An 18,281-nucleotide genomic window follows, 5' to 3' on the forward strand; every position below is an offset into this window, starting at 1 on the left:
CCCATGCCCCATACCTCCCCTATTACAGCCTCTGTCATCAGGCTGTGACCAGCGCCTGTGGGAGGGGGGAGCATCACAGGAGTTGAGAACTTGGCCTAGGGCTTTATACAAAAGGTGCTTTGGCTCTGGACACTCCCATCTGTGCCCCAAGTAAAAGGAGTGGGGATGCGGGGAAACTAAGGGGAAGTCCCACCTCTCTAGAGACAGCCTCGGCACCCACTGTCCCTTGGGGGAGGCACAAGTGTGAACTCATCAGATAACTAAGTCTTTTCTTGCTTTTATGGAACAAATGGCTGAGGGTCTGTCCCCCAGCCTCTCTTTGCCTCTCCTGCCAGCCCCTGAGGTCTTCTTCCCTGAAATCCTGGAGTCTGAAATGCAAAGTGTCATGGCTCTGTGCCAGGTGCTAAGGATTCAGTACGAACAAGGTGGGCCTGTGGCCAGTGACAGCACAGGCCCTCTGGAGAGATGCACACAGTGCACACAAAGCCCAGTCAGTCCTACCCAGGTCCTGTGGAGAATTTGGAAGCTTCTAGGATCAGACAAGGACATGTGACCTCAGGCCCAACCCCCAACAAACACACTTCCTGCTCCCAATTAGCACTAATTGGACAGCAGGAGAACCCACAGAGTGTGTAGCAAAAGCAGTTTGGTCGCAGGGTCCCAGGGAGGCAGCCTCCCTAGGGACCAGGTGAGCCAGGATCTGGGGGATGGGCCCTGGGGTCCCCTGCCTCTCTGAAGGGGGATCAAGTAACAGGGCCACATCTGCTAGGGACCTCAGTGGTCCCCCTGGAAGATGGGAGCTGCCCCAGGGCTGGGGCAGACTGGGGGATGGGGATCCTGACAAACACCTCCCTTTGAGGCCCTCCCATGAGCTCCTTATCCCAACCTGGCCTCTCCATTTCCTCTGCTGCTGATCTTCATTCCACGTGTCATCCACTCATTCATTCATTTATTCACATTCATTCATTTATTCAAGTTCATTCATGAAGTAAGTATCCATGGATCATCTTACAGCCAGGCCCTGGGATTACAGATGGACGTGCAGCTGGTCAGCAGGGCTTTGAGTTCCACTGAGGAGCTTGGACCTCATCCTGGGGGCACTGGATGGTCAGAGGCAGGCCAGTGAGAAGGTGGGTTGGTCGGCAGGAGGGTAGGTGAGGTTCCTAATGTTCAGCTCCTCCTTCTCTACTGCTCACTCCCACCCAAGCCTGGGCCCAGGTTGGTATAGACTCCAGGGGACAACCCCCCAGGCTGGCTTCATCCTACTCTTGGTGGGGAGGAAGACACCAGGCTGGCAGCATGGTGTGCTTGTGCATGGGCCAGCCCCATAACCTCCTCCATGCAGCTTTGGTTGGCACCCTCTGCGTAGGCTGTTGTTCCTTTGATCATTCAGATTGGACTCAAGAGGATAGGCTGGCTGGGCCACATCCATGACCAGGCCTGAGGGTATAGCACTGATAGGAAGGCCTAGGATTGGGGGGCAGTAGGAGCAGGGGGCTCCAAGTGCGAGCTGCTCTGCCATGGGGCTGGAATATGTATGCCTGAGCAATCTGGGCCCCAGAGCCTAGGGTGAGGGCCCTGAGCCAGCCAGCGTCCTTTGCAACACACCACATGGCCCAGGCCCTCAGCTCTGAGCTGGGGTGGTAAGAAGAAAGCAGTGGTGGTGTCCAGCCTGGACCCCATTCCCCAGAATATCCCCACGAGGGGAACAGAGACTGGGCTCTGCTCTTCTCCCTTCTCCACCTGAGACCAACAGTCCTGGGCAATTTGGTGTTGCCATGACAACCACACACTTTCGTCTTCCTTTCTTAGTTGATTGAATCTGAGTTGCAGATTAAGTCCTGGTATGTTATCCATTTAGAAGGCATGTGGCCAGTTGCAGAGATCTATGCCCAGTGCCTCTGACACCCACCCCTTTTTTCCTGATGGCCAAGGCTGGGGAAATGAGTCCTGCTCCAGACCCTGGGCCCCTGGGGTGGTCCTGGATCAGTGGTAGAGAACCCTGCTGGTCTGGCCTCTCACCTGTAGGAACATGTGATGACACAGGTGTGCAGCCTCAGGGATGGTGGTTGTCAGAGGCCCAGATGATGCACAAGCCTCTTTGGTGTGAGGTACAGGGGATTGCAGCAAGACCTCTGGACTCAGGAGGCTCTCTGTCCCCTTCAGGGGTGTGTGTGCTGCCTTTAGGGACTCAGATGGCCATGGCTGTGAGTTGCCTGTATGTGAATAACTGGATGACCAGGTCCCTAGGTCCTGGGGCCCTTGATCCCTCAGAAGCACCATAACCTCCATGCTTTCCCCAGAGCTGAGCTTAGCCAACTCTGACCAGCAAAGGAAAGGAGTCATTGCTAGTGCAGAGAGTGGGGGCTGGAGTCAGAGTTCAGAGCCCTCCAGTGAAGGAGACCTGGGGCGGTGGGAGAGTGGCCTGCCTGTGATGAGGAGGTGTTGGTGGCACCGAGAGGCATGTGTCAGCCTGGCAGTTGGGTGCAGGCTGGTTTAAGGGGAGGTCACCATGGGTGGAAGGAGAAAGGTGTGGACTTGTGGCCCAGCTTGTTCTCAGATCTGCCCCAGAGAGGGATGGACATGGCATTGTGGAAACTCACCACAAAGGGTCACTCAAGATGAAGAGGGAGACCTGCCTCTGCCCTCTGCTGTTAGGGCTGAAGCCTCTACACCACGTGCAATCCTGCTGAGGGTGAGAGCCGCCTCCAGGTCCTGTTGACATGGTCGCTACCCCACTGCCGCATCCTCAGGCAAGGGGGTAGTAGCTTGGCCATAACTGCATCTCCTGGGCTAGGCCACATCTCTGCCCCCATCCTACCACCTCTGTGATGTTGGGCCAAGTTCCTTAATTCTCTGAGCCTTTTCCCTCTGGGGATGGGAAGGGCCCACAGGTGGGTTGGTGAGAATCTCCAGGGAAAACACAGAATCCAAGATACCTGCTGAGGTTAGTCATGTTGAGAAGAGCTTTATGGTGCTTGCTCAGAGTTTATGATTTTGTAGGGGAGAGCATAAGGTATTTTTTTATAGCAAAGAAAATAATGAGATCATTAGTAGCTTGAGGAAAAACAATGGATTGTAGTAGAAAGGAAATAGGATACTACCTGGTTCAGCAGAGAACAATGTTTCTATAGTTTTAAATATGTAAATGCTGAATATCAATTTACCCCCAAATCAAAATATTGAAAGGAAGGAGATGGAAGTGTGCTGAGAGGTGGTAGCCAAGCTCGTTTTCCATACTAGGAGGTCAGTATTCTAAGGGGGAAAAAAATCAAGAAATAGCAATATTAGCAAATTATTTAGAAATATGAAGGGGAAATGGAAGAGTTGACCAACAGAACTAAAATGATGGGCCAAGGAGAGGGAAGCTTGGGGGAGGGGCAGAACCTGCCATTTTGGGTTATCAGCCTTGTAGTATTATTGTTCAACTGTTAAATCTATGTATGTGTGTTCTTTTGATCAAAAAGAAAACTGAAGAGAAAAATAGTGTTTAGACAGAGAGCAGGCTGTGGCTGGAGAGGTGGAGTAACTTGCCAGGCTGGCAGAATCAGGAGACAGCACAGCACAGGGATCCATGCTGGGGTTTGTGGCCAAGGGCTTGGAGTGACTTTGTCAACACCATGGATGTCACCTATGGGCATCACCTATGGGCCAGCAGCTCACCAAATGCCCACAAAGGCTGCATGAGTATAATAGGCTCATGCACTCCATGCCTCTAGGCAAGGAAACCAGGCCAAGAGCTATTTCCCCCAGGAGGCCACGTCAGCCCAAGGGACGAAAGGGAGCAGTGGGTGGAGATGCCAGTCTGGGATTGTTTCACTTCCTTTCTGTTTACTGGTAGCCTTAATTCCCAAGTTCCCCATTCAGCTAGGCTGATTAGTCAGATTCTCCAGGGGGAGGGCTGGGGCATCAATGACGTTCTGGAAACTTCTTGGGAAGCAGTTCCTATGGAGACGCTCTCAGCACCGAGCCTGGTGCATCCTTCTTCCTGCAGCCAAGGAGGTGGTGGAGCCTGGAGGGCTGAGTCCTCATTGCTGGCTTGTGTTCACGGAGATACCAAGGTCCACTGTTCCTCCAGGACCTTCCCGGCCTCTAAAGTGGGAAAGGCAGTCAGTTGAATGACCCAGTGACAGACTGCCATGATCTTGTAGTTAGCACTGACCATTGCCTGGGTGCCTGGCATTGTGCAAAGAGGCCCTTACAGTCATGGAAAGCACATGAAAGGAGGGGTTCAGGCCACTGGCAAGTAGGTCCTGGCTGTGGGCTCCAGGCTGGCTGGTCCTTAACTCAGTGTGACTTGGGCAGGTTTCCTTCCCTCCCAGGCTCCCTCTGGGCCTCTGGGAGAGGAAGGTCCCCGCTCTGATACAGCAAGAGTGCTCTCATGCTTCGCTGACGGGCTGAATGCAGGAGAGGTCTCTCTGTCAGGATATCCTCTACCACACAGTTTACAATGTAGTGAAAACCGGGGATAATTGGGACTTTATTTATTTAAAATTTTTTTTCTTCATGCTGCATAGCACCGGAACTATGTCTAGTCACTTATGATGGAGCATGATAATGTGAGAAAAAAGAATGTATACATGTATGTGTAAGTGGGTCACCTTGCTGTACAGTAGAAAGTTCACAGAACACTGTTAAAAGAAAGAAAGAAAGAAAGAAAGAAAGAAAGAAAGAAAGAAAGAAAGAAAGAAAGAAAGAAAGAAAGAAAGAAAGAAAGAAAGAAAGATCTAGGAGTTCCCGTCGTGGCGCAGTGGTTAACGAATCCGACTAGGAACCATGAGGTTGCGGGTTCGGTCCCTGCCCTCGCTCAGTGGGTTAACAATCCGGCGTTGCCGTGAGCTGTGGTGTAGGTTGCAGACGCGGCTCGGATCCTGCGTTGCTGTGGCTCTGGCGTAGGCCGGTGGCTACAGCTCCGATTCAACCCCTAGCCTGGGAACCTCCATATGCCGCGGGAGCGGCCCAAGAAATAGCAACAACAATAACAACAACAAAAAGACAAAAGACAAAAAAAAAAAAAAAGAAAGAAAGAAAGAAAGAGTTGAATGAACTGCAGGGAGAAGCAAAAAAAAAAAAAAAAAAAAATTTTTTTTTTTTTTCTTTTTTAGGGCTGCACCCAGGGCACATGGAAATTCTCAGGCTAGGGGTCGAATCGGAACTACAGCTGCCAGCCTGCACCACAGCCACAACCATGCCAGATTTGAGCCGTGTCTGTGACCTACACCACAGCTCTCGGCAATGCTGGATACTTAACCCACTGAGCGGGGCCAGGGATCAAACCTGCGTCCTGGATACTAGTCAGGTTCTTAAGCTGCTGAGCCACAATGGGAACTCAGACAACTGGGACTTTTACATGGTAGATCTCAATAGTAAAAAAGACCAGTGTAGAGGGTAGTATAAAGCATGGCAAGGTGCGGGCAACACAAGCAAAGTAAGAAGAGACCATGGATGGGATGGGGAGTTTCTAAGTGTCTACATGGCTTTGGCTGCACCAGGAAACTATAATTTACAGCTTATAAGTTAACAAAAGAAATACCTAAAATACATAAAGCTATTGGAGATAAGGAAGAGCAATACACGGAGATATTTCAGACTGATGACTTCTGCTCCGGTCTAGCTCCCCTGCCCCAGCCTTGGACCGCGCAGGCCTTCCAGCTCTCCCACTCTTCCCTGAGCCCCAAAGAGTGCTGCAGGGTGACTTTTCCTTGGTCCCCAGCATGGTCCTGGAGCAACATCGAGTAAGGATCAGAACTTTCTATAGATGGAGAAGAGGATCTTAGGAAGATACTGAGGCAGGGCTGGAATTAGAACACGATTCTCAGGCTCTCTGGCTCTGTTGATTATCTGGAATAACAGTGGGTTCCCTGGGCCAAAACATCATCTCCCAAGCTGTGCAGGCAACCAGAGCCCTTGCTGAGGGGGAGGAGTGGCCCACAGAGGCTGATGGGGTTGGGTAGGCCTGGAGCAATAGGCCATGAGGATCAGAACCAGGTATGCCCAGGTAGGAGCAGCAGGAGGAAGGCCTGATGGACCCACATGGCTCAGATATGACCCAGATACGACCCAGATACCAAAGGTCAAGGGCCTTATGCCTTCCTCAAGGATCAGCGCTAGGCCCAGAGGTGTCTGGTGTCTCCTTGCTTTCTGTGAGACCTAACTGTGGGCAGAATACACCTCCCCTTTCTTTTCTTTTTGACTGCCCTGCAGCATATGGAGTTCCCACGCCAGGGATCAGATCCAAGCCACAGCTGTGACCTACACGACAGCTACAGCAATAGCTGATATCATTTAACCCATTGTGCCAGGCTGGGAATTGAACCTGCATCCCAGTGCTGCAGAGATGCTACTGATTGCACCACAGTGGGAACTCCATACCTCCCTTTTTAGGAAAATCCCACCTTAACAGTAGCACTCAACATGGCACCCTCTGGGTACCCTAGGTTCTGGCCTTTCTCTTCCTCCCAGCTACTTCTGGAAGGGCAAAGCCAGCTGGTCTGAGCCTGGCATCCTTCATCCCAATCCAGAGAAGGAAACGTAACAAATGAGATCAGAATTTATAGAGATTCATCTGAGAGGCTGATAGCAGAGACAATGGTTTTTTATTGTCTTTTAGGGTGAGGAGGAAGAACTCTAGAAGTTTCAGATCAGCCGTGATGAATGGGTTCAAGGTGAGGATACTGACAAACTGGAGAATGAGGCTCTATGGGGGTGTGGGAGTGTCCTCATGGCCACCGTTGCCCTAGCCTAAACTTGAGGCCAGAAGAGCCAGTACCAGTGGCCACCTACTCGCATGGCAGGATCAGCTCAGACCTTTCTGTTTTCCTCAGAAGCTGCTGACAGCGGCTGGTCCTCCTTGGACAATGCCACATCCTCTTCCACAACCAGGGGACTTTTTTCTTTCTGCTTTAGTCTAAGGCTGCAGGGAAATCTAAACTAAGAGTGACGGCAATTTCTGAAATTGCTGAAAACCATTTAAAAGCCTCGGAAGCATCCTCTCTTGTTCTGGGCGGCTGCTCTGGTTGAGCCTGAAAGAGGGCATTTGCTGGCCGCTCGTGGCTCTCCCTCGAAGCTGTGGCTTTGCTTCCCTGGCTTGGCTGCTGGAGTTTGCCAAAAGTGAGAGGGCCCGAGCACTCTCCTTGCCCATGTCCTCACCTTCTAAGCTCCTTTGGACAAGCTGGGCTGAAAAGGAGCTTTTGTTTCCCCTTTACCTGTAACAGTGCCATCAAGGAAAAGGGAAAGAAATGGTTCCATTGAAGGAGAAAAGGCTCAATCACATGCGGGTCTGTGGACTGGGGTTAGGTTGGGAAGAGAGAGCAAACTGGGCTGAAACGAACATTCCTAGGGGCCATGGTTTATCTCTGGCAGATTTATAATTCCACTCACAGAGCAAACGCTGGTCTGGTGTGAGGCACCCCTGCTCAGTGCCCCTGTATTCTCTCATGAATTCCTTGCCACACCCTATGACACAAGTGCTCTTATGCCCATTTTTTAGATGAGTAAACTGAGGTTCAAAGGGACTAACCCCCTTGCTCAAGGCCACACCATTTGAGGTAGCTGCATCTGCCTCCACAGACCCTCTCTGGAACCCCCACTGCAACCTGCCCTCCTAATTCTCAAAAGAGAAGGAAAACAGAGCTGTTGGAAGGAAAGGAAAGGAGCGTGATGGGGACAGGGCCCAGTGGGCGAGGGGGTGAGAGGTGTGAGGTTGGAGGCTCCATAGAAGGTGGCACTGGACTCCCAAGAGCACCCTCAGAGCCAGACCAGGCAGAAGCCAAGGAAAAGGGATGGGCCCTGTGTTTACCAATGCCATGGGTTCTGGGTTTAGTGCCCTCTTTGAGTGACAGGGCTAAAGAAAAGTGGTTAAATCTCTAGTATTTGTAATGTTTTCACTTCTCGCTCCTTTGCCAGCCCAGCCATAAACAGCCCTGATGGGGTCAGTGTGGGTGAGGGTGGGGCTAGGTGAGACTTGGCTAGGGAGGCAGGGGGATGGATAGCATTGGGAGAGCTCTGCTCCAGGATGAGGAGCAGAAGGGAAAGTGGGCAAGGAGGCAGGTATACAGGATGTGTAGGAAGCCTTGCTATGGGTTGTGTTTTCTGAGGCTTTCAGGGCTGCATTTGCCTGTCCTACCTCTGCTCCTCTTCCATCCTTCCTGGGCCATGCAAGATGGGCTAGTGACATATGAGGAAACCAAGGCACAGAGAACAAGATCTCCTGCCCATGGTCACGAAGTGCTGCAGTGGCCAAAGTTAGCCACCTTCCCACTCCTTAGTGGTGTCACCAAGAATTTTTCATTGTAATGCAACATAATTTTTGGCCAGATTTATTTCTCCCAAATATTTCTATTTGTGCTAATGCCTGTGCTAAACAATTACCTTAAATTCTCTAAGATGAGATAAAGACTAAGGCAGGGGAGGAATTTGTGAGAAAAAGTTATGTAAGGTCAGGGAGAGGCCTAAAACATTCAAATCCTGTGGATTTCAAACTAGTATTTTTTTTTTTTTTTAAGAATCCTTCTTTCAAGCAAACTTTTTTTTTTTTTTTTTTTTTGCTTTTTAGGGTTGCACCTGTGGCATATGGAGGTTCCCAGACTAGGGGTCCAATCAGAGCTACAGCTGCCAGCCTAGGCCACAGCCACAGCAATTCAGCATTCAAGCCATGTCTGCAACCTACACCATAGCTCACAGCAATGCCAGATCCTTAACCTACTGAGCAAGGACAGGGATTGAACCCGCAACCTCATGGTTCCCAGTCGGATTCATTTCTGCTGTACCACGACAGGAACTTCTAAGCAAACTCTTAAACTAACTCTCAATTTTCTTTTCTTTCTTTTGTCTTTTTAAGGCCACACCCATGGCATATGGAAGTTCCCAGGCTAGGGTTTGAATTGGAGTTACAGCTACCAGCCTATGCCACAGCCACAGCAATGTGTGATCCAAGCCATGTTTTCAACCTATACCACCGCTCTTGGCAACGCCAGATCCTTAACCCACTGAGGAAGGCCAGGTATTGAACCCACATCCTCATGGATACTAGGCAGGTTCATTACTGTTGAGCCATATTGGGAACTCTGCCCCCAATTTTCAAGACAGATAAGAAGGGTACTGCAGTAGGAGTTGGATGGCTCCTTTGAGTCCTTAGGCTCAGTGTTTACAGCACAAATCAAATTTGGCCCCTTGATAACAGAGGAACGGAGTCCAGAGGTAGGTGGCACCTGCATGCGCTCAGTGTGCCACACCTGGTAGAGTGAGGGAGACTTGATCAAGATCACCCAGTGAGGTAGAAAGGGGCATCCAGGCTGGGGTGTATGCACGTATGCAACACCATGGGCCGCTTAGAAGGCAAACCCTGCTTGTGTATCTCAGAAGGCAGATGTGGACACGAGAGGATTTCCCCAGTGGTAGTGCAGATGGAAAGAACGCCGCAGGAAGGACAAGGCTGGGGTCCTTCTCCACCAGAGCATGGCTTGGCCCCGTGGTGGCAGGTTTGCTGCAGGAGAGCTAAGAGGAGACGAGGACAGGCAGCCAGTGTGCTTGGGCATCATGCCATCAGCCCTGCATGATGTCACTCTCCAGTTACGAAAGAGAAAAAAAAAAAAAATGCAAGTAGCTCTGTCCTTTCTATTGACCCCGACAGCCTGACATCTGCACACCTGCAAGAGCATTTTCTCGTCATGGAAGAGACACAACTTAGGGATCTCACAAGCCACGAGAGAAAGAAAGGAATCTTCGGCTCTAGCTCAGGAACATAAAAATGCACTGTACTAGTCTGGTTTGTTCATAAAATTGTTGTGTTGAGGCCCTAGGGGAAACAAAAAGGAAAGCTATTTCAGCAACATTCCCTAATTTGGTTGGGATTATGTGTGGAGGAAACATTCCTGTTTTCCTCATGGCTACAGTGTTTCGGTTCTCCTGGGTCTTCGTGCTTCTCCCTGCTTGGCTGTGCCAGGCTCTGATGGCGGCCAGACGAGAGTGCGCCTTGAGAACAGGGAGGCTGGAACTAGCCAACGCTGGGGTTCGCAAGGTGCACCTATTGAAAGGACCGGGCTCCTGTGTCACTCAGAGTCATCTTATAACACCCTTCTGAAAGACACCCTGATGCTGGTTCCCCTGGTGTCACCTTTTGTAATTTTCAATAGGAAGTGCCAAGAAGTGAGTGAGGAGCCACAGTGAGTCATGCTTTCATTTCAGACCCCCTTCTCTCCTGCTGACATGGCTGCGTGGAAGCCGCACACTATTAGTTCCACATAATTGAAAAGTGTGTCAGGATCTCTCAGACAGGAACCCGAAACATGCTGCTCAGTTGTCACCTCCAACGTGACTAATGTGGTTGTGTCTTAATTAGTCACTGCTCGCTGTGCTGACAGCATCAGAGCCCTGTTCCAAGGCCCCAGTTTGTGGTGCAGATGAGAGTAAATGACCAAGAGCTGCCAGATTTCCAGGTCCCTTTCCCACTGAGTGCTCTGAGCCCTGGTGGCTTCTGCCAAATGCATTGGTCAGACCAGGACAACATGGTTACAGTAAAGTCAACAGGGTCGTAACTTTGGGACACATCTGGGAGCAAGGGAGGTAATGAGACAAGTAAATGGTGGACCAGAACATTCTTTCATGAGTCAGCTGTTACATCAGAGGCCATCATGCAGCCCCTCCAGAGCTGAAGGGACAACTGTGGATGAACCATACCACCCTGGCCAGCCCCTGCCAAGTGAGAGCTGACTGAACTGGGTGCTTACCTGCCCTGAGGGTGGCCCATCCACTGGCTCACTTATGACCCATGACCCACAGTAGCTGCCCTTTGAAGATAACCTGTGCCGGGTCCATTTCTCCTCAGGGGCTCTGCTTTAGAACAGAGCTTAAAGCAGAGAGGAGAGATTGTGGGAAGAAGATAAAGGTGGTGAAAGAGATGATTTCATCAATGTGAGAAGCTGGACCTCTACCCTGAGAGCAGCATTTGGTTCTGGGACTCCTTCTCTCATGCCCACCAGCCTGACTGCCCACCGCCTGGGCCCCATTGTGAAGCCAGGAGGAGCTGCCCGGAGCGCCCGGCACCTGCCAGCCTCACGGGGCAGCACCCCTCTGGCTTCTCAAGCCCCCAAGGCCCTTTGTTCACTCACCTCAAGGCACAGCATCCAGGGCACTCCAACTCTTTAGGAACCTACAGAAATGACTGAGAAGGAAATAAATTGACTGGCTCCAAAACAGTAAGCTTTAAAACTGATGTTTGAATGTCTGCAGAGCCTAACACCATGCCGATTAGCCAACCACAGCTCTTACATACTTCCACACTTGCTATGTTCAGTGTGAGACACAGTGCACTGTGATCAGGTTGACAAGCTGTGGGGAGGGGTCTCTATGCATATGATGCAGCCTGGACAGAGCTCTGGGTGCACCTACTCTGGTGAGCACCCAGTTTGTGTGGGAAAGATCTGACTCCCTATTGCTCACCTTACACACTTTCCCACTGAACCACACTGCCCCAGAAGGATGGAATAGCGAACAGGCCAGAAGCTGACTGCACTTTGGGATGGGGCACCCCACAACTTCTGCTAATTAATCTGGAGGATAATTAAAGAGTATTTATAATATTTCCATCATTAGGCCCCTAAAGGAGCCCATTTTCCCAAATTCAATCTGATACACCCAGATGGTTCTGGTTAAGAAGGAATGACACAGGAGTTCCTGTTGTGGCGCAGTGGTTAACGAATCTGACTAGGAACCATGAGGTTGCGGGTTCGGTCCCTGCCCTTGCTCAGTGGGTTAATGATCTGGCGTTGCCGTGAGCTGTGGTGTAGGTTGCAGACGCGGCTCGGATCCCGCGTTGCTGTGGCTCTGGCATAGGCCGGTGGCTACAGCTCTGATTTGACCCCTAGCCTGGGAACCTCCATATGCCGCGGGAGCGGCCCAAGAAATAGCAACAACAACAACAACAACAATAACAAAGACAAAAAAAAAAAAAAAGAGAGACCAAAAAAAAGAAGGAATGACACAGAGTACAGGGTCTGACTCGGCCATGGAAATTGGGGTTGGGTCAATGACACATATTAGGGATGTTTCTTTCCCTCCCACAGACTCTTCAAATAAAACATCCTTGCTACCCTTGAAAGGTATTTAACAGATGAAATATTTTGAACATGGAGAGATAATTCACTCAGGTACAGTAAATAACAGTAAAACAAACCATTTTCCACCCGCATGTGATTGGCTCAGGAGTCTTATTTCCATATTAAACAGAAGAAGCAAGCACCTGATTAAGATATAAAGATGCAGGGGTGCCCTGCACTCCCTAAAAACCACACATCTAAAATCATGTGCTTGCCCCTCCCTGCCCTAATATTAGTCCTGACCTGCCAAAGAATGGCTGCTTATTTTAAAAACACGATCAAGACAAGGACAGGTGGGACAGAGAAGGCAGGAGAGAGAAAAGTGCTATCAACAATGGGAAATACTGCTTCAGGTGAAAGGAAAGAGCAACGAATGAACTGCCAGGCCTGCAGTTCTGGACACAGAAGGCTGCATCGCAGAAGCCAGGAAGCCAACCCCTCTTTCAAAGTCAGAATCACTGTCTGGTCACATCAATGTATAGAGAACCTTTCTTTTTTTGCTTTTTAGGGCCGCACCTGCAGCATATAGAGGTTCCCAGGCTAGGGGTCAAATAGGAGCTGTAGCCACAGCAACGCCAGATCTGAGCCACATCTGCAGCCCATACCACAGCTCACAGCAATGCCGGATCCTTAATCCACTGAGCAAGGCCAGGGATTGAACCTGTGTCCTCATGGATGCTAGTCAGATTCATTAATTGATGAGCCATGATGGGAACTCATTTTTTTTTTTTTTAAATGTACAGAGGAGTTCCTGTCGTGGCTCAGTAGTTAACGAATCCGACTAGGAACCATGAGGTTGTGGGTTCGATCCCTGGCCTCTCTCAGTGGGTTAAGGATCCAGTGTTGTTGTGAGCTGTGGTGTAGGTCACAGACACAGCTCAGATCCCAGGTTGCTGTGGCTGTGGTGTAGGCCGGCAGCTACAGCTCCGATTTGACCCCCTAGCCTGGGAACTTCCACATGCCATGGGTATGGCCCTAGAAAAAGACCAAAAACATTTTTTAAATGTACAGAGAACGTTTTTTTTTCTTTTTGACTTTTTGCCTTTTCTAGGGCTGCTCCTGTGGCATATGGAGATTCCCAGGCCAGGGGTTGAATCGGAGCTGTAGCCACCGGCCTACACCAGAGCCCCAGCAATGCCAGATCCGAACTGTGTCTGTGACCTACAACACAGCTCACGACAACGCCAGATCGCCAACCCACTGAGCAAGGCCAGTGATTGAACCCTCATGGTTCCTAGTCGGATTTGTTAACCACTGAGCCATGACGGGAACTCCCAGAGAACATTTCTGATGAGGAATAAAAATGGTTCACATACTCAAGGTACTTGCCTACTTTCCTTTTCGAATTTAAGAATTTTTGTTTCCTTTTTGGAAAGAGAATGGGTATGAGAGATCTTATAAAGATGAGTACCAAATAATTTATTCATTTTAAAACTGGGGAATTGACATGAAACTAGCAAGATGAACGCGTGATTTAAAAAAAAAAAAAGGCAAGGAATTCCCTGTTGGCTCAGTGGGTTAAGGATCTGGTGTTGTCGCTGGCTTGGGTTGCTGCTGTGGCATAGGTTCGATCCTTTGCCCTGGAATTTGTGCATGCTGACGGCATGGCCAAAAATTTTTTTTTAATTAAAAAATTTTTTAAAAAGACAGAATCAAGTCGGTGTCCTGCTGCATTAGGTTGGTAAGTGGCAGGGCCTGGGACAGCATATACAGCACCACCAGAGCTAGGAGTCACTGCTGAGGAAGCAGTGATTCAGCATATCTTCTCATGGAGGGACCTGACAGGCCAACCTGGCCACCAACACATATGTGTGGCCAGAGAATCACAGAAAGAAGAAATGCTGTTATTCTCACCACCAAAGCTTTCTTCATTTCATAAACCTATGTGTTTTAGAGACTTGTTTCCATGAAGAACTAGCCTCACTATACTTTAAGTGGTAATTGTAGCCCAAAGTGTGATTTCCCCTGCAAAATCCTTCTTGGGTCACATGGATCAGGTCCCATGTATGCAAGCAACCCGAGGCACAGGTGTGGCTCTAGGGGGCTGGTGGGGGGAAAGCCCCAGAGTCAAGTGGTCAGGCCCAGCTGTGCCCCAGGGAGCAGGGGCGGAGGCAGAGGCTGTGGACTGCAAAGTGCCCGCTGCCCAAGTGCTGGAGCCCAGGAGGCAGGTGTTAGTAATGGGAAAACACCCACTGCCCAAAGCCCTGGTCATCGGAACTCCTCTTTCTATAAACGGGGAAGCAGGCCACAGGATGGAGCCCTAGGCGGCCATCCCAGCTGGCCATCTTACAAGAGGGGCTGGCACTGTCTGCGGCAGCCCCGTGCTGATGGCAGTGCCCAGTGGGGTGCATGGGGACGAGATGAACACGAGCCCTCACCATCAGACGCAGAGCCTCTCCAGGCTGGAGAGCAGAGTGGGAGCTGTGATGCTCTTGCTCCTGAGGAGCTGGGGAGCCAGCAACGCTGCTTAGGCAATGGAGGCTCTCTTCCCACAGCCGCAACAGAAACTGGGAACATGAACACAACTGGCCCTGGGCCCTGCAGCCGGTGAGGACGACGGGGGTGCCAACCTTGGTTTGCAGAAGAAACTGGTCCCAGAGGCCTGCCCCAGAGATGCAGATGCCAAGGGTCTGGAATGGGTCTGGGAAACCGACATTTCTAACTGTAATCCAGGCGATTCTGATGCAGGTCGTCCAAGGACCACACTTTGAGCTCGGGGTCAAGAGGGCAGGGGGTGGGTGACAGGGTTCTAGCGGAGGGAAGGGTGGTCAGTGGCAGTAGAGAAGGAACTTGTGAGGGCTGGAGACAAAAAAAAGGAGAAAAAGTACATGGGAAGAAGGGCTGCCTTCTGTGTGTGCCACCCACCCTACCCCACGGGGCAATCAGTTCTTCTGAGCTAGGCTGACCCTGCTTTGCAAAACATGACCAAGCCGTGCTTCTGGAGGGCCTGATTGCTCAGTGATACCTTGCATTTAGCTGCTTTCCTCCGAGCTAATACAAACCATTCTCTCTTTGGATAGATAAAGAGGTGTCCAGGTGACTGGATCCTAGTCTTGGTGTGCTGGTGGATCTTTATCTTTGGCTTCTTGGCAATGGCTCTGGGCCAGTGGATTTAAATATGTGCATTTCAGCCAACGGTCTCTGATTCAAGTTGCCTGGCTCTCTGGGTATAAACATAGGAAGTTTGGGGATGTTGACGCCAGATAATGACTATTAGCATCCAAGATAGAGTTTGTGCATGCAGCTCCAAAGGCCAATCATATTCAATTAACTAATACATTAATGACATTAAGTAAATACATTAATGAAGGAAGCAAACAGCTTTGCTGCCTCAGAACAATGCCTGATGATCTTACCTGCTGGGTGCAGGGCAGAGACGTAAACCTTAGCCTAGGCTCACATCACCACCTGGAGGACCAGACCCGAAAGCCTGGCAGTCTTGTCCCAGGTTGGAATTCAAGTGTAATGACCAGTGCTGGAAGTAATGGGTCAGTGGGAGGGCTGTGAGTCAGTGACAGCTGCCATAAAAAATCTATCCTATTTCATTCTGAGGGAAAAAAAAGATACCTCTATTCAACTTTAGTTGTCATGTGTGCAACTTCCACGTGAGAAGTTACAGCCAACTGCAACGTAGTGTTCCTTTCAGGAAGCAAAGTGGTTCACACTGGATCACAGTGTCCTTCAAAGTCCCCCTCTTTCAGGTGGCCAGGACAAAGGTCAAGAACTGGCTTGTACCTGCTCTTGGAAGCTGTGTGTTGGCCTGGGGGACACAGATATGAAGAAGTGACTCCCCCTGGCTGTGGGAAATACGATCTAAAAGACTTATTTCTTGGATTTCTCACTGAGTAGCATTCTTCTGTCTCTAAAAACCCAGGCCACAGTGTCGATGTGAGGAAACGCACAACTCTGGGGCCAGCTTTGTTCTTCTTTGGTGCATTATATCACATAACATCAAGTCTCCTTTCTGCTTTTACAGAAAAAGTTAAGTCTTTCTGTGAAAGGTAAAATGGCTACATCATTACATCTCTCCTTCTGGGCCAGATGACTATTAACATTTTTTTTTCTTTTTAGGGCCACACCTGAGGCATATGGAAGTTCCCAGACTAGGGATCCAACTGGAGCTGCAGCTGCTGGCCTACACCACAGCCACAGAAACTCCAGATTCGAGCCGCGTCTGTGACCTATGCTGCAGCTCTCAGCAACTCTGGATCCTTAACCCACTGAGCGAGGCCTGGGATCAAACCCGTGCCCTCATGGATACTACTCCGGTTCTTAACCTGCTGAGCCACAAGAGGAACTCCGACTATTAACATCCAAGATATAGTTTGTTGGAGCATATAGCTGCTAAGATCAATCGCACCCAAAAGGAATTAATACATAATTCAAAAAGAACAATGCTGATTACAAAAAAATGGTGAAAAAAATAATTGCATATATTTTAAAAGAGCTTTTGGCCCCTCCCTTAAAAATGGAACCCCTCCTTCCTGTCTGAAACCTCAAATGGACAGTAAGCGTTTGGTCTGGTGGAGATTTGCTCTAACATCTCACCTGCCTGGGCTGGGCTCACTCCACGGTAGAACACTTAGCTGGGCTCTTCTGCAGAGAAAACGTGTTCCACCCACAAAACCACCTAGTAGTTGGTCCAGGTGCCACAGGTGCCAGTGCATCCGTGAGGTCACGTCGTTTTGTCAGCGAGTCTGGACACAGCTAACTGAGTCCTGAGGAAGTGAATCAGCTTGGTCTCTGTGAGGAACACTGTCCTGAGAGTTGCTCCCAAACAGAGGGCCCCCACAGTGATGTGTGCCAGCCTGGCTGGCCAGCCCCGCTCACAGCAGAGGAACACCTGCAGAAAGAAACCACCATCACTGCCCCAGCCCCTTTAGCTGTAGCTCCCCTTCCTCTGGGGCAAGCCAGGGAGAGCAGAGACCCTACTGTTCCAGCCTCGAGTCAGATAAAGATGGGACAGCTGTCCTAAGGTCTACTCTGTTCCCATAGAAAACACTGCTCAGTCACTTCTATCATAAGATGCTGTCCCAGCAGCTCAGGGGAAGGGGTAGGAGGAAGCCAGTACTTGTCCAGCTGATTCAGGCAGAGCAGAAAGGAACAAGGGACAGTGGACAGACTGCAAGAGCATGCGGTGTGAAGGCAATGGGGATTCTCACCTCTGAAACAGCAGTAATGCCACCACTGAGGGCGAATGCCCCGAGGAGGACTGGCGACAGGTAGAGGCTGGCCAGTGGCCTGTGGGGGCTCTTTTGGTAGTAGCGGTGGATGAAGCGGAGGCTCTGTGTGATCCGAATGCCCATGTTGAAGCAGTTGGCCAAGATGAAGCCCACACTGCCACACCAATGGGTCAGGAGATAGGATAACCCCAGGAATGAAGATGACAGGGCCAGCATTGTGAAGTTGTACCTGGGGAGAGGGAGGCAAGCAACACAGAGACGTGGGTACCTGGTCCCAAGGCATGGTTGCTGCAGAGAAAGTGGAAGTGGCTGTGAACATGAATTCACAGAAAGCACCTCCAAGTTCCCACGATCCAGCTGATTTTCACATCATATGCCGTCCTCTTCATCTCCGAACAGAAGGGCAAGAAAATGAACTCAAGATATTTATGATGTTTATGGATAATAATTGGCTAGTTTAAGTGACATTTTGTGATCAAAACACACAAAAATCCTGTTCAGCCTGTCTTCAATGTGAGGCACAAGAATATGACATGGGTGAAGTTCCCACTGTGGCACAATGGGTTAAGAATTTGACTGTAGTGGCTTGGGTTGCTGCAGAGGTACAGGTTCGATCCCTGGCTTGGTGCAGTGGGTTAAAGCATCCGGTGTTGCTACAGCTGTGGTGCAGGTCTCAAATGGGCCTCTGATTCAATCCTTGGCCCAGGAACTTCCATATGTGTGGGTGAGTCCATTAAAAATAGAGAAGAATATGACACGGGTAATAGTTACATGTGAATAGTCATTCTGCGACTGGTACTATGAGGGGTGCTGAGGGTACGCTAGTGGATGAACACATGGTCCTTGCCCCATGGAACCTGGATTTGTTTTATGGATGAGGAAACCAGGCACAGAGAGGCTGAGTAATCTGCCTAAGGAGCAAGCTGACACCCCAAGCTGACCCCTAGCCCCTCAACTGTAGCACCTCACACTGCTTCCGTTGGGAAATGCAGAAGCTCCATAA

The 18,281-nt window shown here is 50.2% G+C and overlaps 1 protein-coding gene across 7 annotated transcripts in view; it reads right to left on the bottom strand.

Annotated features, from left to right (window-relative positions):
* Positions 2,829 to 18,281, bottom strand: part of RFT1 (RFT1 homolog) — a 60,963-nt gene continuing 45,510 nt past the window's right edge. Inside the window, exons 12-16 of one of the 7 annotated variants that reach the window (XR_002337565.1) lie at positions 17,258 to 17,507; positions 16,644 to 16,938; positions 15,663 to 15,855; positions 15,452 to 15,570; positions 13,496 to 15,258 (exon numbers count right to left, since the gene is read on the bottom strand). Coding sequence is in view for 1 of the 7 variants with exons in the window: in XM_021068956.1 (XP_020924615.1) it covers positions 16,771 to 16,938; positions 17,258 to 17,507 (418 nt within the window). In the remaining 6 variants the exon portion in view is untranslated. Of the gene's footprint in view, positions 4,093 to 13,495; positions 16,939 to 17,257; positions 17,508 to 18,281 lie in introns of those variants that run through there. The other 6 variants (XR_002337563.1, XR_002337564.1, XR_002337566.1 and 3 more) reach the window with 6 other exon arrangements.

The sequence above is a fragment of the Sus scrofa genome, chromosome 13, assembly GCF_000003025.6.
Source record: "Sus scrofa isolate TJ Tabasco breed Duroc chromosome 13, Sscrofa11.1, whole genome shotgun sequence".
Taxonomy (NCBI): Eukaryota; Metazoa; Chordata; class Mammalia; order Artiodactyla; family Suidae; genus Sus; species Sus scrofa.